Source organism: Cinclus cinclus, chromosome 2 (genome assembly GCF_963662255.1).
Source record: "Cinclus cinclus chromosome 2, bCinCin1.1, whole genome shotgun sequence".
Classification (NCBI taxonomy): Eukaryota; Metazoa; Chordata; class Aves; order Passeriformes; family Cinclidae; genus Cinclus; species Cinclus cinclus.
In genome coordinates this window covers 35,844,845-35,868,555 of record NC_085047.1, presented here as the reverse complement: position 1 = coordinate 35,868,555, position 23,711 = coordinate 35,844,845, and the positions used below count along the sequence as shown (strand labels likewise).

At 39.2% G+C, this 23,711-nt stretch overlaps 1 protein-coding gene across 1 annotated transcript in view; it reads right to left on the bottom strand.

The window, feature by feature from the left end:
• DLG2 (discs large MAGUK scaffold protein 2) overlaps window positions 1–23,711 on the bottom strand; it is a 966,698-nt gene that overhangs the window by 663,235 nt on the left and 279,752 nt on the right. The window contains exon 6 of the mRNA XM_062487504.1: window positions 2,700–2,710. Within this exon, the coding sequence (XP_062343488.1) occupies window positions 2,700–2,710 (11 nt within the window). The remainder of the gene's footprint in view (window positions 1–2,699; window positions 2,711–23,711) is intronic.

Below are 23,711 nucleotides of genomic sequence, written 5' to 3'. Positions count from 1 at the left end.
TATTTATTTCACTGTTATTTAAATCTGGAAAAAAATATATTCTTTTTAAAAAGTTGATGCGCACATACAGATAACAGGAAAGGGTATTCAAGTGAGACAATGTTTAAGCACCCATTCTTTAGGAATAATCTGAACTGGAATATCTTAATTCAGTTTACACCCAGCAGAGTTTTGCACAGAACAAAGAAACTGAAGTGATGCCCATAGAAACACCATGTAGATGTTCTTTGAATATCTTGTTTTTTTCTGAACCACATAATTTCTTTGCCACACCACTAATTTCTGCACAATGCCAAAAATCAAGATGCCAAAAGTGACTTGCTTCTGTATCACCTTGTAAAATATATAGGTTGGTTTATAACATTTCCACATCACCCTGAGAACTCTGTTTGTTTTTGCACAGAGCATTTGTCATTTAGATTTGCTCTCCATTACCAACAGTAGAAGCAGGAGCCAGTGTGCTGCATGGTTAAATTTTTAATGAACTAATTCAGAATTTACCCTGGGATAAAGGCAATTCAGTCCAAGCATTTGCATATTCAGTTCCTGGAAGACCCAGGCTATATTCACTCAAATTTGTAATTTAATATGCAATTCTTGTGCATAGCTCTGTGCAAATACCATATGTGACTAGTTGCCACAGCCTTCACCCAAAGCATCCACTAACCATGGCAACATGGGCATCAGATGTTGCATAAGCAACCTGACAAGGGCTGAATTTTTAAATTTGTACACACCACAATTTAAAAGCCAAATTCCTGCATATTTGGAGCTCTGGAGAAAAAAAAAATAAAATGAAATAAGTATTTTAAAGCCACAGTTAGCATCTGGGTTTGGACATTTTGGACCAAATGTTTGAGCCTGAGTTCCAAGAATTAAATGCCTCAATTCCAATTTAAATAACTAAAAAAGTGGCCTAGTTTTAAGTGTTGAGCACTGAGTGAATCTGTCCAGTTTTCTCTAAGGGCTGAGGCACTCTGTAAACCCATAAGGATGGAAACATGATACCCTGACACCTCATCCTGAAGCACCCAGAGCATCTTAAAAAATTGAATTTTGATTCATCTCTGAGTGGATCTGTGATAAAAAACTGAATGTGAATAGGCAGTGTCCAAAAATGACACATTTTGAGGCAAAGCCCGGCGTTTTCTCATTGTCCCAGGGTACCTCTTGAGGTGTCTCAGGACACTTCAGCAGTGTGAATGCTGGAGTGCTTTGGATTGAATGTGGCACTGGGAGTTGCCTGGGTTCTGGTGTAGCTGTGTAGCTGGTGCTCAGCTCAGAGCTCACTGCTTGTCTCCAGCACCATCCTTGTGTAACTGGAGATGGCAGCTTCTCCCAGTGCTCATCAGTGCACCAGGATTGTCTAGGGCAGTTGGGGAGGGAAACTGTGTCATTGCTTCCCCTAGGGAACAATTCCTCCTTGAAAAGACTGGAAAGGAATTTACCTCTGCATGGCTTTTCCCACTTCTGATAATGAATTCCTACAGAGGGAGACAAGAGAGTCAACATCCCCATCTTACTCTGTCCAGCACTTTGTCCAAGCCAAAAGCCTTTGCCCTGCAGGAAGCTGTGGGAGCCATTCTGGTATTTTTATCTGCTAATTGAGCTTAGAGTTGAGCTAGTGTGGCACATCTCTCCTAACCAAAAGACTCAGCTGTTTAGAGATACTCAGCTGTGAGTAATGCCTTCAGAAGTCACAAAGGCTGAAATGCTGGGCTGCCCATCCTGTTAGTGAGTGCTATCAAGTTGGCCAGATCCGGGCCTGGAGGGAGTAATTCCAAAAAAGCACAATGCTGTAAAAGATGGCATTTTTCTAGAAAGTCCTCCACTTTTGATTGCCAGTAAGTGCTGTGTTTTGACCTGGAAACCCACTTCTCACAGGAGGCTGCCTAAAGCTAGAAAAGGGGTTAGCGTGGTGCAGGCTGGAAAATGAACCAAGCAAGATATAAAAATTCAGAGAAGCTGAATCAATGCATTTCTACTGCAAAAAACATTAGAGAGGCTAGAGGGAGTCCACGCTCCACTGCTTAGGAAATGAAGTGAAACTGGATTGGCTTTGAAACAATCTCTGTTGTCCTACAAGGTACATGGAGATAATAAAGTGTGACCATGGGCAAGACCTGGCAGACACTTCAGCAGGCCATCATGTGTTAACACACATGATAAAGGAGAGTCTCTTTAGACTCAGACATCATTTTCTAAAAGAGCTGAAGATTGGAAAAAAAGACTTTCAGTGAATCCAAAACACAGCGCAGAACCAGAATAGAGGTAAACAGGGTAAAAAGTAGCAGAGGCAAAGATGGGTATGAGCTGTCCTTTCTCAGGATTTAGTTTTCCTTTATAACCCTAGTAGTGATTTCTGCATCTCCATTTAAGATCACCACCACTTGCCTTAACCATAATGACCTATCTTACGTTTGATATTGCTACCCATCAAGTCCTATCAGAGCTCATGTCACTTCACACTGATAATGGCTTTAATATTCATGAGAGATTTTAAGAAATGGCTGGCATATCTTCATTTCAGGGATAAGAAATATGCTTAGGGCATACTTTCACATTTGGATACTTTGCATTTTATTATTTTCCTACATTTCCTGTTGGCTAAAAAAGAGACACAATGTCATGATGCTCTCCTAGTGGAGGATTTCTTGCAAAGAGAAAGGCTCTGGGCGACTCCCTATTATTGATCATACCCTTGGTTTTCCTGCATATCTGGTTACATGGTTCATGATTAGATCACATAACCAAGCATCCTCTGTGCACAGCTCGCATGCACTGTGGTTCTGCTGTTTGCAATCTTCATTGTTCAGAGTGCTCCTGTCCCAGTGATTCCTCTATCAGTACTTCCTCTTTGATACACCTGAAGACTACATCAATTATTTGTAAAACCAGGACGGAATCTGGCATCAGAAGCTAACCAAGAGGAGTCTTTCGCATTTCTTACCAATCTAGAGCTAAAGAACATAATTGAAAAATCTGATTTTATCAGAATACCTCCCTTTAAGGGGAACTGGGGAGTATAGGAGACTTTCCTATTAGTTCTCACAGATTAAATGAGCAACATTTTCTGCTGGAATAAATCCCCTCATTCTACATTATTTGACCTGAAAGATTCTTTTAGCATGACATCCAGTTTACACTTTAGATGGACACTTTTTTCCAGTTACTGGAGTGTTTAGGCAACTGTACAACAAATGACAATCAATCTGTTTCCTAAACCTAAGAGATGTCATAGGCTTTGTTGGAAATAGTTACAAGTTTTTAAACACAGCTAAAAAACCAAAACACCCTTCCAAGTGGACTTGTCTATATAGCTTGACTGGGGCCAGGTCCAGCTACAGACCTTCTAAGCAGCTGTGAAGGACAACAGAGTGGCAAGAGACAGGAAAATAGACATTACCCTGCCATTTATTTTGGCCATGCCAAAGATCTAGATGGCCAGGGTGGCAAATGCTGACGCTGTGAAATGAAAGATACGGAGTATTTGGACCATCTACAGCTGCTTAATCTAGCTAACAGGAATCTGGAACTCCAGTACTTGTAGCTCTTTTCTCCCTCGTCTCAGTCCTGCTGGATTCCCCCAGGGCAGGAGGACAAGATTCCAGCTTCCCACCCTTAAGCCAGGAGGAGATAATGTTCAATTTTGCCTATGATGTTGAGATGTTTTTAGTGGCACTTACAGCGATCAGACACGAGAGATGGGCTAGTTTGCATTTTTATTCTGTCAGAGGATTATGTTTACACAGACAAGGGCAGACAGATCTGACCTCCCTCTGCTATGTCTGATTTAAGCCAGCTCTGGCCCAGGAGCTCTGCAGCTGCAGGCAGCTGGGGCATCCCACTTCTTGGCAAACGCAGACACCCAGCAGTGGGAGGGAGCTATGATAACCACCTCCCCAGCACCTTCCCATCACCCCTACAACTGGGATATAAATCCCACTGCATGCCTCTGAGTTTTAGTATCAGGGAATACATAACTTGAGCTACTCAAACTCTGCAAATCAGCAGTGAAGAAAGCTTATTTTCCTTGGAAAACTTTCTGTCCTGCATCTTTTGTTCAATGTACCCACTGTTTCTGGCCACATTGTTAACATTAAAAATTTTGGATCAGGGACCTGCTTCTACTTACACCTTCATGCAGCGTGTGAGAACCTTGGGATCTACTGCAGCAGTGGCAGCCAAAGAATGGTTAATTTGATTAATGTTACTACTATGGGCTATTTCTTGTGAGCTATTCCATGCAATTATTTGCAAATCCCTGTTTACAGCTTGATATACTTGACCTAAATTCTGCAACACTCCAGTGCAAGAGACAGAAGACTGTGCTGGCTTCAGATATATTAAGGAAAAGTGTTCTCTTTCATTAAATAGCAACAATACAGGCAGTAAAGTACCTCTGTCTTATTTAATTTAAGTTTGGTTTAGGTTACTAGTCTTTAAAAATTTTATATTTCTACATAGTGCAGATTCTTTTAAATTAAAAATGCATAAGATAACTATAGAACTTATCTGGGGGATGCCAGAGGCACCAACAATTAGGCAGGAAATTGGGGTTTCAGCACTTAGAAATCCATAGGGTACATAAGCTTGAATTTCAGATAATTTCAACAGCTGTGCATTAAAATTATTAATGGTGGAACAAACAGCCATGTGGTCTGACAGGACAGAGTACAGGGGTCAGTTGACAGTAACAAAGAGTGGCGTGGGGTCTTACACAAGGAGAAGCTGCAGTTCAAGCCCTCTGTTATTTGATCCTTCGGTTCCATCACCTGGTGGGCAGGGAGAGATGGAGTACAGGAGGAAGATCCTAACTCCCTATAAAGTGGTGTTTTTCCTATTACTTTTGTGGCCAGGGCATATTTCTATTTGCTTTGCCGACTGGCTCAGCCTGCAGCTGACATGGATTGGATGGATCACTCCACTGAGCTACTGTGTCGCAAAAATTTTGTTTTATGTGAGACTCCTAGCAGCCTCCCCTTAGTTTAACTACAGCTGGCATCCTTTGGAGTAAACTGGGCCAAAATGTGGTGGGAAGAAGGATTCCTTAGTTTATGAGTTACAGGCTTGCATTCACCACAGAAGAATTCCTAGTGCTCAGTGGAGTGAAGAGTCAACAGGAGCCCAATTCTTCCAGGTCGGGGTAGTGAGTTCAGGAAGAAACTTCTAAAATATTTCCCCTAGGCAGGGATGCACTATCTACCCTCAACTGCTAGCAGTCACTTACTACCTTTCAAACTAGAGAAGTGAAGGCAAACATATGTTGTCCCCTAAATTTTGGAGGTGAAATGAAAGCGTAAGAGCCAAGAGGCTTGCATAAAATAAAGTCCAACTGTCTGAGAAACTGAGAGATTTGATCATGCTCTGTGTTACATCACCTAATTTTACAGGTCCTGTCAAATTGTTTCTCATAACTGATGACACATGTGAAATCACTAACAGGTGCTTCAAGTAAAAACTATTCATTGAGTAAGGCATGTTAGAAATCTCAGCCATGTCAGAAAGTACCCAGCAGTAGTTGTATATTCATGAAAACCAAAGCTTAACACCTGGTGAAATTCAGCTTGTTATATTCAGACCTTATATTTGCTAAAATATTTTGAATAAATTGCATTGCTTTACCTACTCTATGAATAATTAGGTTTCTCTAATTCTTCTCAAATTGGACAATTTGATTAGAAAGGACTGAGTACTTTTCAAACTGAAAAATTATTTAATCAGATGAAGCTTGAGATCCCACACATTAGAAACCTATTCATAGTTTTAGAAAATTGTACAGCTCTTGCAAATTCAGACATAGACACAGCTCAACACTGGAATGTAGCTGAAAGGAGACCCATGTTACAACCAGTAGAGTGAAGGTATTAATTTTTTAAGATCACTTCCTAATGCTCTTTCTTCAAGTACATAAGAATTCTTCTCATAAACAGGTTCATTTTTGTGCAAATTCAAACTAATCAGTTGGACATGCAGATGGACAAACCACTCCAGCAGCTGTAAAACTAAGCATTCCCTTCAGATTTGTTATGATATTGACTCTAGAGTGTGTATTTCTACTGGATATGCCGAATAATCTTTGCATGCAGAAGAAATGACCCAGGAATGAAAAGGGTTCAGTGTGAATCCTATTGGAATTCTTTATCAATAAAGCTCTCTTTATATGTCAGGGCTAAGAGTGATTTGCATGCTGTTGCTCACACTTTTCCTCAAACGTAAGTCATACCCTCAGTGCCATTATTGAAGAGCAGATATTTCCATTTGAACCTTTTTGCTGGCACAGTCTACAGAATACACAAGGAAATCTATAATACACACCCCAAACCTTTTCATACATTTTCCATCAAGATATAAAACATTGAAGTGCATTAATACTGCTGTAACTATTTGGGTTTGGAGGTTTGGTGGCTTTTTTTGGTTGTTTTGGGTGTTTTTTCCCTAACATCAAAGTCCAGGAAGAAATAAATCTCTTGGAAACGCTGTGTCTAACATGGGCAGGTTTGATACAAGTTCACCACGTAACACTGACTTTTTGGGCACATTTTATCATATACATAATTTTCTTGCCATCCACAATGATCCCCTGGACAGGAATTCCTTTGATGCTGATGAGAATAATAAAACACACAAGCATTTTTAAGTTACTATGATACTTAGATTCTTTCACATTCTCCTAGGAGGAAAAATGGCTTTTTCTCTAGAAGTGTGAATGCTGGTCTTATATCTTTAAGAAGAAGAGGAGGTAGGCAGAATAGAATCAGTAGAGTTTCTCTGTTAAAGTATCTAAGTAACTGATATTTTTTCCTTGTGAATGATGTGGACATTTTACCTTTATGGCTCAAACACTTTTTTAGTCAGTCTTGTCTTTGCATATTTGAAATAATTTCCATTTACTGTCCATCACAGATCAGACCACTGCTACAGTCCATCTGCTCTGAGACTGCTCTTCTACTGGGATAAGACCTGCTGTTATGATTTTGAAGCTTCAGACACAGGAATAAGCCTTCCATCCTTCTCTAAATATAACACTGTTTTCCTGTAATCACTTTGTTATTCTGTGTGTCAAAGATAAGAAACATGAGCCAAGCTTTGGTCATCCTGCTGCCAGCTAGCACTTAAAATTTCATAGATGGCCTATGCCATGCTAATCATGAGCTTAGCACGGATTTCAGACAGAAAGAGGTAATGTGCAAGAGTTGCCAAGTCTCATTCTGAGTGCTAAACCAGCCAGGCTGTGACTGCTGAATGCAGATTCAAAAGCAATCAAACTAGGTAAGTCTTGGGAAAAGAGACATTGGGCTTCTCACTAGATGAAAACCCAAATGCCATCTGAAACTGGTCTGGAAAGCTGCTGCAAGGTGGTTGCCTGCAACTTAATTTCTTTTTCATCTCTCTGAGGAAAAAAATTCCCAAATTCTCCAGAAAATGGTAGGACTGGTGTCGCATACAAATACAGATGTCATGTATTTGCAATGCCCAAACAAAGCAGCAAATGATCTTGTCTTCCTGATTTTCCTCTGATGAAAATTTGGGGATAGCCTTTTTGCATGCTTCCAGATCATGCTTCCAGCCCAGCTATAAGCAATACAGTTGCCTACTCCCACAACACAGCGTACTGAGTGTTAAAACAGCAGAGATGATTTAACAGGGTAAATCAAAGTAGAAGATATCATGGGTCATTCATGTAATTCTCAATCACATGAAAAGCACTTGCAAAATAAGAGCCACAAGTGATACCTTTAGAAGTGAAGATAAATTACTAATTGTGGTCTCTGTAACCAGGCCCATGTTTGCAGCAAAGAGCATTAAACAGTTGCTGCAGGAAGAAATAATGCGATAGTCCTCAGACTGATCACTGAAGAACAGTCTGGATGATTAAAAAAAAACCTAAAGATAAGCTCAGTACTCTCATTCCCTAAATATCCAATGTACAAATGCAAATCATCTAATAATAGCTTCAGGAAAGAAAACAGTTGAGACATGCCAGCACTGCAATGATGGCACTCACAAGATCCTGGCAATAATAAAGGAACTATATCACCCACAGAAAAATTTAAACTTTAAAAAATATTTTGGAATTACACTGCAGCTATGGAAACTGTTTCTGTGAGTTGTTATTATCAGCTTAATAACCTAATGTTTTTTCACCATGCCCTAAACATCAAGTATGGTTTCAATAAAATCCCAGTTCAGGACAATTAGTGAATATGTGTTCAGCCATTTTATATATGTTCCATAACTGAAAATGATGTTTCACCTAGTATACATTGTCCCAAGATTTACTAATTAGTAACTTAGTAATAAAAAATTCCATATTAGAAAAATATTTTTTATTTTAAAACTATTCGACAATTTAAATTTTTTAATTTCTCTGCTGCATATCTTCAGCGATGAAGAGGAGGAGAGAAATTGTGGATGTCTTATATATAATTCAAGGACAAATTGGATGGGGGTCTAAGCAGCCTGGTCTAGTGGAAGTTACCCAGGTGATGGCAGAGGGGTTTGACCTAGATGATCTTTAAGGGTCCTTCCAGCCAAAGGCTTCCAAGAGCCTTTCTATGATTCTATAAGAGTGAAAAAAAAGTTATGCTGGAGACAGCTTAAGGGTAATGATGCCATAAGATAGCTTTTTTTTCTCATGATCTCTGTGTAAAAGACAGAGATCAGCTGTTGGTCACAGGTATGCAGGTTTGCATCCCTCTTCAACCTCCTGATATCAATTATTTGAATTTTGTGATGAAAGATACTTGGATATGGTTCAGAGAAAACAGTCTTTCAAAGAGAAAACTACCTATATAATGGTGGCACAAGACAGAAGAAAAATTAAAGTTGATTCTAAAGAATTGGGCATTACATCACCCCGGCTTTATTGAGTAAGGCCACAAAGCATGGGATGCTGAAGACAATGAGGTCATCAAACTGAAGGAGTCAAAAACTTCACACTGTGTGCACCTTGGCCTCCATTGTGAAACACAGACCTGCAGACCAGAACAGCAACATTCCCAACTAACTGGTATTTCTATTTTTATATCAATTTTATGATCTTATTACTGGATAACTAGAAAAGTATTTTCTAATTAAGTAAATCTTATAGCATTGTTTAGATATGCTCTGTTCATTTGATTATCTTGGGCAGGATACATAGTCTATAATGTAAATTAAAGTCTTTAAGCGTTTAAAAGAAGTTAGTAAGATGCTTGTATGGGTTTTTTTTTTTTGTTTTATTCTAGTCTTAAAGACTGTCTAAAATAAAATATAGACAAATAAGAAAGAGCTTTTTACAAGCAAAGAATGTTTTACAATCAAATTACTGCACATACTGAAATTTAGACACTTCCTTCCTGCTCCATTATTTACATTGATATTAGATGCTATTTTAACCAACGCTAACATATCAACATTAGGAAAAATATCCATGAAAGAGAAAAAGACAAGGGCATAAATTAAAACTTTCACCTCTTGCTTCACTGATGACTAGAAAAATCAATGTCTTTTGGTTTTGCTGTTCCATTGCTGCTGAGTCATTCTCCTAAAATAAGAATAATTTCCTTCCTGTTTGTTCCAGAAACTTCAAAATTGCCTCTTAGCCACAAATCACAAATCATAGAGTCACCTCGGCCATTTAAGAGATCTTCAGAGTGACTGAAATAACCAGGCAAACCTTATAATGAAGTACAGCTGGAATGAGCACTCTCACTGTTGCACTGCACAATTTTTCACTGGGGCACAACCTTCTCCCTTTCTATGGGTTCTATTGTAGCCAGGTGACAGCAGAGTTGGTCACATTATCTTCTCCACTTTACCAACCCCCACAAATCATGCTGTCTAAAGACCTATGGAGATCCACACAACACACCTGAAGCTTGTGGGATGAGTGGCCTTGCCACCACATTTGACTCAGTAAAGTTGCTTTCAACAACTTACTGATTTTCCAGGTCTGTGCCTTTGCTCCTCCCTTGACCTTTGTGGCCTGAATGGATCACTGCTTCCACAAAATAAAAAAGTATAATATGCGTATACAGGGTGCTTAGAGACATGGCTTAGTGGTGGACCTGGCAAAGTTGGGATTAATGGTTGGACTCAACGATCTTAAAGGTCCTTTCTAACCTTAACAATTCTATCATTCTATTCTGTAGGTGCATATACATCAAGCCTCATGGTAGGAGGCCTTTATATCCTGCTGTATGTTAGGAAGACTCATTATGCTGTGGTTGCAGGATTATTTATGTCTCTGTCCTCTTTTTTAGTGTCTCCAAGTATGTTCACCTCAGGTCTTGGCCTCTTAAACTGTAACTTGAGGTTAATAACTTCTATATCAGCTTATTTCACTCTCCTGACCCAACTGGTTTATCTCACTTCACGTTTTTCCCTTCAAGAAGTTTGACTCAAATGGAATTTACAGTTGCTAGACTGATTTGTATGTGTGTGTATGTATGCATGTATACATAAATATTTATAATCTCAAATTATACTGAAATAATTTATAATACTAGTTTATGTATGTATATACCTACATTTTTAACTGGATGAAAAATCTTAAAAAAGACAAAAAAATATATTTTTCAGTGAGCTGACACAAACATTTCTTTTACTGAGTTTCCTGCCTGTCTGTAAGACCACCATGTGTCACCCACAGCAGGGTGTGTGTGGGTGCCAATAAACAGCCCGTGTAAAAGGTGGAAATGCAGAAGGAAGGTGGCTGCTTGGTGTGGGTGTATTTGTGTGTCTGTGAGTGAGTGTGAGCAGGGGAGTGTGTGTATAAATTTAAGGCTTTAAAGAAAGTGCTGTAGGAAGGTGAGTAGAAATTTGTAGGAATTTCTAGGTGTACACTGATGCTTTCTGCTGAGAGAGATCCTAAGCATGTATTAATTACTACTTGCCAGTTAATTAAGAAGCATTATTAGATCAATACACCACTTCAATCCTGATTTAATTTATTATATGTACATTAAGCAGTTGTGCATTCTGACAGTGGTGACCTAGGCAAGATTATCTTCCTCAGGCAGCTACCAAGCCTACTCCTTTTGTTTGCCTGGTGCAATTTCCTTCACCAGAAAAAAATCTCTTAAAATCCCACATCATTTTTTTTCTCATTCTTTATCTGCTGAATCAGCTATTTCTAAATATCTTGATTTTGGAGCATCTCTAGAGTCCCCTGAGGACCTCTGCTTGCTCTGGAGGGGTAGGAGTGAACCATTTCAACTTACTGTTTTCCCATTTGTACCTGAACAACACCTTGTTGGTTAACACAACATATTTATTCTGTAAATGTAATTACCAAAATAACCAGGGCAACATATGGTACTCATAAATTATTGCAGGAAAGTCCTATATCTGTCACATGCAGTCAGTGAGCAAGTTCCATGGAAAGGCAACTGTCTCCTGAGTTACTGGATTCTCACAGAAAAGGTGTTTTGACTTACTCATTGAGCACCCAGACTGAAATCTTTCAAAACTGCAAGACTGTGCATACTTCCAAGACCTTTTCAGCATGTGTCACTACTCACCTCCCTTCCTTTCTGCTCCTCATCCACCCATACCCACTTAGGCTCACGGCCTTTAAATGATGTATATAGCAGAGATATTTGGCCCAAAGCCTATTCCTTAGTAAAATTATTCAGACACTTACTGTGTGGATTTAAGGAATTCCATACCAGCTGCTCTGTTTTTCTGATCTGTTTGTAGTGCTCTGAATTGCTAATACAGACCCAGGACTGGATCAGTTTTGCAGTGATGACCCCAAGCTCTCCAACAAGCTAATGCTGCATAGCAATTTCTGATACCTGTAATACTACATGGCTTCAGTAACATGTGATGCTTTTGTTAAAACTAGCTCCTGGAAATGCCTGATTTTTAGGAGGCATTTAGGCTTTCAGCCAACAAAGGACATATCTTCCAGAGCTTCTGATTAAAAGGAAAAGCTGGAAAATGTGACACGAAAGTGTCCTAACGACCTTTAACTAGCAAGCAAATGGAATAATCTAAAAGTCTAGTGTTCCAAAAGGCTCTTGTTTTGATTCTGAGGGTAAATGTAGGATTTTGATAGCTTGTGATCAGGACTGCAAACTAAGTACAGTGAAAGTGACGATATATAATAACTCCTAATGGGCAAAATAAACACAACTATAGAAAAAAAGATATGTTTTGCTGGTTTTCCACCTAGTTTTTAATAACCACAGGTGGAAAAAAAGCAGCAGATACATTTTTGAATCTATATTGAATTTTTCAGGCTGCTTTGGATTTTTTTTATAATGATATTCTGGAGGGAATAAAAATAAAGGGCTAGCTCTTGCTCTGGCCCTGGCTGAATAAGGAAAGAAATCAACTGATGTTTCAAGGAGCAAAGTCACTGCCAAGGACTCCTGATGCACTGTCTGATAGACATGAAGACACACTGCTGTAAAGCCTCACAAGTAACACAACAAAATATTGTGCTTCCAAGAAAGAGCAGAAAACTGTTGTGCAAAGATCAGGCATACCTGCAGCACAAGCATAGGCTATGAAGAACCCCTTGGCATAGCCTCCATTCCCTGTAGCCACTGTTTCCCAGGGACCAGACCAAGAATTTCTTCACAAGCTTTTGTTGGTCACACAGACCTGCAGCAGCAGGACCTGAGAAGTCCAATAACCTCGGGAGCCAGGAGCTCCCTGCTTGTCCCTTCCCATACCGAGGTGTGATGGGGCCACCTTGAATTATCTGTGTGGAGTTGATGCTTCAGACCTGGAAATCAGCACCAAGAGGAGAGCAGGCTCCCCGTGATGCTGCTGTGTGTGCAGCACATCCACGCAAGGACCAAGGGCAATCTGGCTGGTTGCTACTATACAGCATTGATATTATTCCTCTCTCACTTCAGCATGGTCTTAAGCCTGTGCCTATTTTTTTTTTTTTTTGGCTTAATTATCACTTCAGAAATGTTTAATCTTCTTGAAGATTTTATCTCCAGAAATAAACAGCTTGCAATAGAAAAATGTCTATCAAGGCTTTATATTCATATATTCACATTATTCTTGCCCCATTTTAATAATGTGTTTATTTTAATAGATAAGATCCATCTTACAAAACCAAATTATAACACACATTACCATGTTCAAAATGCAAATATTGATGTGTCCTGATCTCATCATGCGGAGAGTTCATTCAATATGCTTGGTTAAATGTCTTCACTCATTTAAAGAAAGAACTGGATTTGAGAAATACTGAAAACTCAAAATAATTCTAAATAGTCAGGGAATTGAAATAAATATTAGTTTACAGTTAATATGGCTTTTATTCTCTGACTTCTCTTCCACCTACAATCTTTTACCTCAAAAAGGTAGAGGTACGAACAGCAAATTGCTTTTATTACATTTCAGTTTTACTGGTAAATTAGTATTTGTCACAATCTTGTGCTGCCTTTTATAACAGTGTTACAACATAATATTAAATTGTAACTGTAGCCTGCTTTGGAGGATCCCAATTTCCCCATTTCTTAGAATTTTCACGCTAGACTTTGACAGTTTAAAGGCAAAGGAACGAGTACTGTTTTCTTCCTACTGTTTGTTTTGAAGACCAAACCAGGAAATAAAAATTAACAGCAAATTCCTTGAGCTTAAAGCTATAGAATCACTTTAACTCAGCAACAGAAGGTTATAACTGCACCGGTTAACTACCAAATGGTTAATTACAATGAAAACTTTGACTGATCTTGCAGACTTGTTGGTTGTGCAGTGGTAGCAGCAAATCCAAGCTGTCCCTGGGCTCACACCCATGAAACAGAACCATTTTGATCTCAATAGCATAATGTGTGAAAATATTGATCGCCACCCTGCTCTGTGAGGTCGGGAGGTGCTGATGTTTCTGTTTCACAGGTAGGGAAGACAAGTATCAAGAAGCCCAGTGACTTGGTCAAGACAAAACAACAAGCAGGTAGCACCTGCTAAATCCTGTGTTCCTGACCTAAGCCCATACCCCCACACACTGGGGAACCCATGGTCTTCTCTGTTCTATAGAACTGGATAAAATAATCAGGAACTACATGAACAAGGTGATGATGGTTACTGTTATAAACCAAGGTCACGTCTATCTCTCCATTGACGTGTGGGGTTTTCATGACAACATGAAGGCACAGAGAGCGAACCATAGTATGTTTTGTTGTTGTTGTTTTGTTTTTTTGTTTGTTTTTTGGGTTTTTTTTGTAAACAGCATGGTTAGCATCGGACAAACACAACTGCCAAGAGATCCTGAGCTTCTTACTGACAACACTTCTGATGAAAAGCAGACATTTAAGTATCTGTAATTTTGCTTATTCACTCTCCTGCCTTATGTAAAAATCACCAAATATCTCAAGTTGGAAGGGACCCATAAGGATCAAGTCCTGCCCCTTGCAGGACTACCTAAAAGTAAATCTGAGACTAAGATTCAACTCCTGCACTCAGGTAATTTATGGAAACATTAAAGATCACTGGCCTTAAAACTGAGCCCTGGGGAACCCCACTGGTGACTGGTCACCAGCCTGATGTAATCCCATTTACTGTAACTCTTTGAGCCCAACCCATCATCCATATAGATCCCTGCTTCTTAGTCTTACATGTTTCTTCTTATTCTTTGCTGCTAAGCAGATATATAGATATACAGAGTGCATTCCCATGCTTTTCATGAATCTCTGAAATTTTAGTCACTTTTAGAGAAACTTAGATGAGCACTGCAAATAGATATTTTGTCAAGTGCATGTTTCTGCTAAGGTATTTTTTGTCCACAAATGCTATTATCTGCTGGAAGAACTATTTTTTTCCTGTTCTATCATTCCACTGACCTTCTGCCCTCCCAGGTTTACTCAACCCTAATTCCTCTAAGATTTGCACATAGGAATTAATGACATTCAACTTGCTCCAGAGTTATCCAGATGCTCTTTACATCCTTGGGATGTGTTGCACAAAAGATGCAAACCTACATAAACCCTCATCAGCACAACCCTTGCAGGCAGAAGGATAAGAGCTGCAAACAATACAGCAACAGGTCACAGCAGGAGATCACTGGAATGCAAACATGTTCTGAGAAGCGATTTCAGACAACTGAGGAACATGCTGATAGTCAGTGCTTGTGCTACTCTTGAAAAGCCAAAGTGCAGATGTGATTCCCAGCAGATTTCTAAAATATGCTTAAACTACTTTTTTCCAGGGCTTTGACAACATCTTCCCCCTTTCTTAATAACAATTCAGCAAAGTATAAACTAGCAAGGCTAGCAAGAAAATTAATTGGGGTTTGCTGCTTTTTCTATAATTTTCTTTTTTCTAATAAATCAGTGACCCTTCCAGGGTTTTTCTGGTCCTTCACAGATCAGATTGTTATCAAAGCAATGCTACTTGATCTAGATACTGCTTTCAACATTCACATTATACTTGAAAATGGCAATCAGATTTTTGACTGAATTTTCACTGTGAAAATACAATTTAAAAATAGTCTCTCTGAAAGGAAAACAAGACTTCAGGGACTAATAAAAGCATGTCTTCTGTAAGTCACTGAAGGACTGATTAAAATGAAGGAGAAAGGCAATGGGGTATTAGTCAATAATAGACTGACTGTGAACCCCCAATACAAAGTCTTGAGAAGGCAATTGTAGTCCTATAAAATACTCAATAAGACAGTTCCAGAGAACAGAGCAATACTAACGCTGCTGGCAAGACCTCATAAAAGAATCTGAATAAAATGGTTTTAATCTCTCTTCAAACAAGAGTTTCAAATTGGAAACTTGCAGTGAAAGTAAAAGTTGGGGGGGGGGAGGCATTATCGGACTATGAATCATTCAGTTTGGAAATTAGATTTCTAACTGTAAAAGCAGAATGAACACTTCATCTCACTGGAGGACTGGGAGCAAGAAATCAAATATAAAAGGATGGAGTTATCTAAATGATACAGATGCTGTGCTTATGTCCATAGCATAAAACAAAAGTGAGACAGGAACTGCTCCTGAAAAGCAGTGGTACAAACTGGCTCCTGATGAATGCTTTGGCTTAATCCCTTCCTGCAGTTTCATGATGGAAAAAAATAGTTGGAATGGTACAAACAGAGGTGGGCAGAAAGCAAATAGTTGCCTCTTAGAGACGTAGATGTATTTTACTTGAGTCCATTTTTAGTGCTCCTCATTGACCTCTGTCCCTGCTTAAAATACACCTCTCTAACCACAATTTCCCCTACCCCACAATGGAAATGCTGCTTTGTTTTTAATCTTCTGAAATTGAATTTGCAGCACTGAAGCTGTTTCACATGCTTTACAACAGCATGAGAACTTTTGGAAAGATGCTGAGCATAGCTACTGGGTTCCTGATGATGACAGTTCTGTTCCACTTGGTGCTTCAAACCATGCATGGTTTGAAGATGGGAAGGTGTGGGCAGCGTGTGGTGTGGAGAGTAAAAGCTGACCAGACAGAAAGGATGGAGGAAAACTGCACACAGAAGCATCAGCTCTGCTCTTGAGACTGACCTGCCCCTGCTCACACAAAGATTAACCTATTTTTCAAAGCTGCGTTCCTTGGAAAATTCCTACTTCCCTTTAAATGGAGAATACTGTAGGGAAGCAATGTGAAAAGATGAAAGGAATGCGCCAGCTTGAATTGCTGTGCTGTACTGAGGCTTAGAGCTCTTAAAATTGTCATTCTCTTTTATTACTTTTCAAAATATCACTTCAAAATAATGAGTGTATATGCATCCTGTTTGAGGATTAGGGCCTCCTGGTGCTGCACAGACACATTTAGAGACACAGACTGTGTCTGCATGGGCATATGGCTAAAGCAAACTGGTAAGTTTTTTCCTTGTAGTGCAGTAAGTTACACTCGACACATAATACAAATTATGTTTGTCACTTGAAAGAGAAAAAGAGAGTAACAGTTTCAGTTCTGTCTTTGTCATTCAAAAATATTGACAGCTTTAATACTTTGTATTATCTTTAAGCAGTCATGCTGAAATTAAATGCCAAAATAAGCCATGTACTTGCCAGTCGATGTGGAGCTCTGAAACGTGCTAGCTGCTTTGTGGGATGAGAGAGGATTTCATCCTCAGGGAAAGGAGATTTTCTGTGCTACAGAAGTGGCTCTGTGGCACATTCCTCTCTGCCTAAACAATGTGACTCATCTGCTCTCAGTCTGGAGCCCTGCAAATTATGGTATTGTAAAAACATGCAAAGTTCACACTAAGTTCACAAAGCTACAAAAATAAGCTGTTGCCTGAGCAATGGATGATCCAGCAAGCAGAGCTCTGTGCTGGAATTCAGCACTCCTAAATCCTGCTCTTGAATATGCTACTGATTTTTGAGTGCCTTAGAAAAACTTCATTCTCTCTTAAATCTCTTTTCTTTCCCTGCCTTTGTCTCGGTAAGCTCTCCGTGTACAATGTCACAAAGGTGAAGTCTGTGCTAGCCATCAATATTGAGGATCATTTTTCATCATCTCTGTAAACACTATCTTCTCTTTGACCACAACAGACCCTAACTTGGCCTGTTCAGATCCATTCTAAATGCAGTCATAAGATCCTTTTTCCAGCTCATCAATTGGACTTTTTTATCCTTCTCTTCACACTCCCCACATGGGCTTCCACTTTCTTTTTGCATCTAATAGAGGCTTGTCAACACTATCAACACTCTCTACGTGCTGTCCTCAGCCATTATCTCTAATTCAGTGGCAGAGGGAGATTGTCCCTCTGAACGGCCAATGCTAAACATCCAGATAATCCTTCTGTGCCATTTCTCATGCTGTATGTAATGCTAGGGAGAAAGTTTCCTTCATATCTGCAAACTAGCTCATTTTTTTTTCTCCTAAATGCTCAAAATAAAATTTCTTTCCACATGATATATTAAAAACCTCTGAGTTTTGCCCCCTTGTGTCCTGGTTCCTCTGCCTAGCCAGCATCAGTCTCTTGTTTCCTTTTGTTACCCAGCTACTCACTTGCCTCTCTTTGTTTTCCCAGGTTTTTCACCTCAATTGTAAGGTCTTTGGTGCTGAGACAGCCTTCTGATCTGCGATTGTACTGCACTCTTCTGATGCCTGGGTCAGGCTCCCTGCGTGCTATGGCAATATGAGCAGCAAAGTCCTGAATGACAACTTGGTTTAAGCATCACAGGAGAGGAACAAGAGAGTGAGAGCTGAGAAATCTACAGGTGCGTTTTCCTTTTTGCAGCCCATTCTAGTGTGGAACTGAATTAGCTAAAGAATAAAGCAACAGCAAGTCCACGAGAGTTTAGAGTAAGAGCTTGAACCTTTCTCTGAACTCTGACACCTCCTCATGGCAGTTTCTATCTTTTCCAGTTCTTCCACATGTGCTTGCACAGCTGGCTCAATGCAGTGGGGAATTAAGCACATACTGTGACATATTCCAAATCGCTTCACTATGCTGAAGGTTTTTAGGCACATAACACTTGATTTCAGGATGTCCAATCCAAATCTTGATATTTACACAGTACCAAGAACTGCTGCCAGATAAATGGAAAACATGTGTAAATCATACTTAGTGGAGACAAGAAGAATGACTATATGGTTTAGGCACTGGATTGGGTTCAGTAATTAATTTTGGACATTGGGTTCCAATGCATTTTCTTTTCACACAGACCTCCTGCAACTGTGACCAATTATTCATTATTTGGCTTTAAGAAAGTCAGAAAAGTTCCTACAGATTTCCAGGGAGCCTGGCTAGCTATTCTAGTTGTCACTGTCTGTTCCATGTGCTGTGACTCACTGTTTTTACAGGGATGGTCACTTCTGCATATTTGTTCAGCTCAACAAGTGGCCATACAAAGAAGTGTATACTGCTGAAGTAACAATGGTCTAGCATTTAGTAGAAAATACTCAGTGGGAAAAACAGAAATAGATCCTGAATTAAGATTTTAGTCTGGTTTTGAGTGAATTCTGCCCGGCAACATTCCTTCCTCAAGCAATACTGTTGCTCATGGTGTATCTACACCCTTTGGTGAGGATTTCTGTTTCACAAAATCTCTTAGGATTAAACTCTGATTCTTCAACACACCAAGGACTGTCAAAAAATGTATTAGAAATCAGTTATACTGGACAAAGTACTTGGATTCCTACTAATGCTACAGTGTCCCTGGAAGTTTAGCAAATTACGAAGTGTTGAAATGTGTGAGCACACAACTGATTCCCTCTAACCATTTTGCTAAGCCTCACGCAGATTAAAAGAATTGTGCTATAACACTTCTGGTAGGTACTTTCTGGAGACACGAATATTCTTTTGAATCAAAATTAAATTATGCACTTATTGGAAGTTAATATCCCTGAAATTAATTTCAAAAGTCAATTTAGTATACATGGTATTTCAAACAGCCATAGCACTGTCATTGCATAAAACAAAAACCCATCCCCTGCCTCAAACCTATGTCTGCAGTGTTTTTTCAGCTTCTGGTTAATAAAACTTTGATTAGGAGGATTCAGACAGTATGTCTAGAATGGCAAATTTACAAGAAGTAAATCAGTTTATAAAAACTTTTATTCCTTTGCAATTTTCTGATAAATTTGCAACACGGAAACCTACAACATACTTCCGACCTTTTTTTAAAAATGAAACTAAGACCTTCCACAGAGAGAGACTGCTATCTGTACCACTTTAGCCCAACCACCTTCATTTTTTACAGCAATTAAATTTCTTAAATATATCATTTTCTCCGGGATTACTGTACAGTCTTCCTAATGCAGAGTTCTCTGCCTTTGATCATTAAGAAAAAAGGAGTGACAGGAATACTGCCAGGGAACAGTAGCTGCCTCCATGTCACTTGATAGGTTTATTCTCTCCAAATATTGCTCAAAACTATTTTTCAGGCGGAGTCAGAAAGACAGCAAAGTCCTAGACATCATTGCTGTAATCAAACCTGTTCAAACCTATCCAAACCCAACAGTACAAGGAGGTGCATTAGTACTAGCATTAGCAAATTAAAAACTAAAAACCTATGTACCAGTTGCACCTTTGAAAACCTCTCCAAATGTCTCTAGTTGCATTCAACTGTGCTGCAACACATCTTGGGGCAGGGTGGAACAGTAGAGATTCACAACACATTTCTTTGCCAAATCATGAAGAGGCAATGATAGTTAATCTCTATTTAGAGAAACTAGTAACAGACAGAGCCAGCTTCAGCTGGACATGGGATTTGGTTAAGTAATTGAAATCCTCTGCATGAGGTTGCAGTTCCCATCCTCTGCTGCTCTCCCATGACACAGGCAACATGTGTGTGCAGTAGTGCCCAGGAATTCAGCCTTGGACAAGCATTAAGAGGCTGGGAGTGCTTATTGTGGCTCTCACTACTGAGATTTTACAATACATTAGAGTAGCAACAAAAGAAGGGGACCTTGCTGTAGCATACAGTGATTCTGCATGCCTCATAATAGACCTGCTACAAACAGGAATCTACTCCCAAGGCAACTTCTTTGGCTACATGTAGAGCCACCTTTACTCTCTGTCTGTCCCCAAGACACTCTGCTAAGATAGCACTCTTCCAGACACCTTTGGGCATTGCAAATCCCCTCAGCAGCACACAGAATCTGGCCATAAGATCTACAGCCCCATATTATAAGAAAAAGGAAGACCATCTAAATTAAATTTAAAGTGTGTATGCTAATATTCTTCCAAGAATGTACTGTTTTCTATGCCACATATCCCTTACATAAGAGTTGTACAAGAATGCTAAATTTGCTTTGTATTTACTGGAAGGAGCAGAAATTGTTCACGGAGTGTGTGTAACTATCTTACTTTCTTCTTCTTTGTGTGGTCTTACAAACCTGGCTCTTCAAGACAAGAGTAATAAGTTGTGGTTGAAGACCAGCTGGACTATATGAAAAGAGTTTTAATACTTCCCTTCAACATTTTTTCACTACTTAAACAAAAGAGCTTTTTAAAACCATATTCATTTTTAGTAATCTTCATAAGGAGAGAGAGAAACTTGAAAGATGACGAAAAAAAATAAGTATTTATACTAGAATATAAAGTTATGTTCAAAACAGTAACAATTTAAAAAGAGCTGGAAATTTTAAGCTGTGATTAACCGGAAAATCTCACTTTTTTTCCTCTCACTCCAACATGATTGGTATATGCAGGCACAAGAGCAAAGAAAGAGCATTTCTCAGCTGTTGAGTCTATCCATTGGCAAACTGCACATTTACAAACATATTTACAGTTCCCAGTACTGCTAATCCTCATATTAAATCAAGTTTCAGAGCTTCTCTTTGGAAAGACTACTAATGCCCCTCTCTTCTTAAGTGCTGCTCCCATGGTCCCTTCCCTTCTCATGCTCTTAACAGTTTCTTCCTCTACACACAGCCCATTTTGCCTCCTTGTACCTCTCTGTACCATGGCACCTTCCATTCATGCTTAACTCAGCTTTCCTACCATGGGACTTTCCCACAGTCCCTCCTAAACCTTCTCCCAAAAATATCTGTAGTAAATATAGTGTCAGAAAAAAACACTGTCCTGTCCAAGTCCATCCAATTCACATAAGACATGGTCCTCTATTCATAGAATCATAGAATCACAGAATCGTAGAATCGTAGAATCGTAGAATCATAGAATCATAGAATCATAGAATCTTAGAATTGTTTGAGTTGGAAGGCACCTTAAAAATTGTCTACCATGGGCTGTGGTTTCACCCACTTGATCAGGTTACTGAAGACTTCCAGGGATGGGAAATAGTATATTTTCCTATCTTCCAGGTCTTTTAATTGGGTTCTCTTGTAAAATCTTGCATCCCAAGACCTGGATGATATGATGAATGTCATGAGCAGAGACATTCCAGGCCTTATGTGATAACATTCTAGAAAGAGATTCTTCCTATGCCTACATATTCTACTGAAGAGGAAGCATTGTGCTCTGCTCAGCACTGTGACTGTGCCAAGTCCTTAATGAATCCTTAGCACTCATACATATAGCTATCCAAACAGCTTTGGGGGAAGAAGAAAACTGCTTTTTCCCTTCAGATAAAATACCATGAAAACTCAGTAGCCAAATATTAGGCGGACAAGCAAAAAAAAAAACAAAACAAAAAAAAAAAAAAAAAAAAAAACCACAAAAAAGTCATCTTTAAACTCTTATTAAAAGTGTAAAAGTGTGGACACAAAAGGATAATGAAGGGAACCATTGCAGAGCTCTAATATTGGGAATTTTTTCACACTACTAAACCTAGGGGGAATTTCTTTCTAAAGAATTCTGTTTCCATAGTAACTCAGTGCTAGGGCCCCCTTACAGTCCAAATTTAGCAGAATTATATGTGCAGCAGCATACTACTGTGCACTTGAGGCTACAATGAAACCACTAACCTCATTGCATTTGGGATGTCAGGTTGAATTTGAACTAGGACAGACAATATGTCGAGCAAGTCCAAGTATAATCCTAAAAAATAACATCATGCCTTAAAGGTGAGGATGAAGTTATAGATGATAACAAGGCATAAACTGGCGACTTCATAATGACTTGAAATACCAAAAATTACTAAGAAATGGGTTAGCATGTAAAAATGAATTATTTTTATCCCAGTCGTGACACTAATTTACTTACACCTATGAAACAAGTATTTCACTGTCAGTGCTTTCCCCTGTACTGTATGAATTCTCAGTACTTAGAAGCTGTGCTGCCTTTATTCAGAAGAGAGGACACACAATCAGTCCATAGTGAGACATTTTACTACAGCTTTTTGAGCAGCTGGACATGATACATGAGGACAATACATCTGAGTCTGCAGAGAAATCTCTGCACCTTACCTGGCAGTGCTTTGCTTGTGTTTTTGAAGAAGTTAAAAGACAAACAGCCCAACAAATACAAGAACCCCCTGCTTAACCAATGCATTTACTGACCATAAAAATGAATTAAGGTGGGTATGGTAGCTCTGAAATGTGTCTGCTTTGTAATCAATCAGTACATGCTCAGCAGAGGCAAAGTGAAGTTCAAGTGGCAAGAAAATGATAGTAAGAGCAGAGGTACCTTACTGCAGATGAGGGTCATGAGAAAGGTGGAAAGTGCTGGTGCAGTTTTAACTCCAAGTGCTCCAAGCACTGCTCAAGCTCAGCAAGGATGATTAGAGCTCTAAGCTGCACGTTTGGCTGGCACAGCTAAGTGGTCTTTCCCTGCTCTCAGCAGTACTTTAACCACACTACACACAGACTCTGGCCAGCTCTAATGGCAATGAAGTATTGAAAAACAAGTGCTGCCAATTTTCCCACTGTGTCAGTTATTTGACAAATCATCAGCACATTGAGAGGATCTAAGTGTCCATTGTGTCAAATAACTCTTTCAACCAGAGGGAAGTACGTTAAACCACACAACTTCCTTGGGTTGTTAGATTTTACATCATCTATCCAATTTCTGGTTTAAATATTCACACTTTTTGCCTTGTCTGATCACAGTATCATTTTGCTATACACCTTGTCCTATGCTCTCATACACTGTATCTGCTCCAGAGCTGATGAGGGAGAAAACTATTGCCATAACCTTGAACAACAAATGAGGAAAAGCCTGAGTTCAGATTTAAAGCAAGAAATTTTACATTAGTTATTAGTTAGAGGCTAACTTCTAACTCCGGATATGTAGAAAGCAAATACATACAATAATCCAATGTATTAATACAGACTGCAGCTAATTCAAAGTTACAGAAAGAGCAAAATGTCTTGGGGAAGAAGGTGTGTAAATAGGTCAATAAAGTGAGACCAACTACTTAGATTAACAAGCTTTGTCTTTGCTTCAATATCAACAT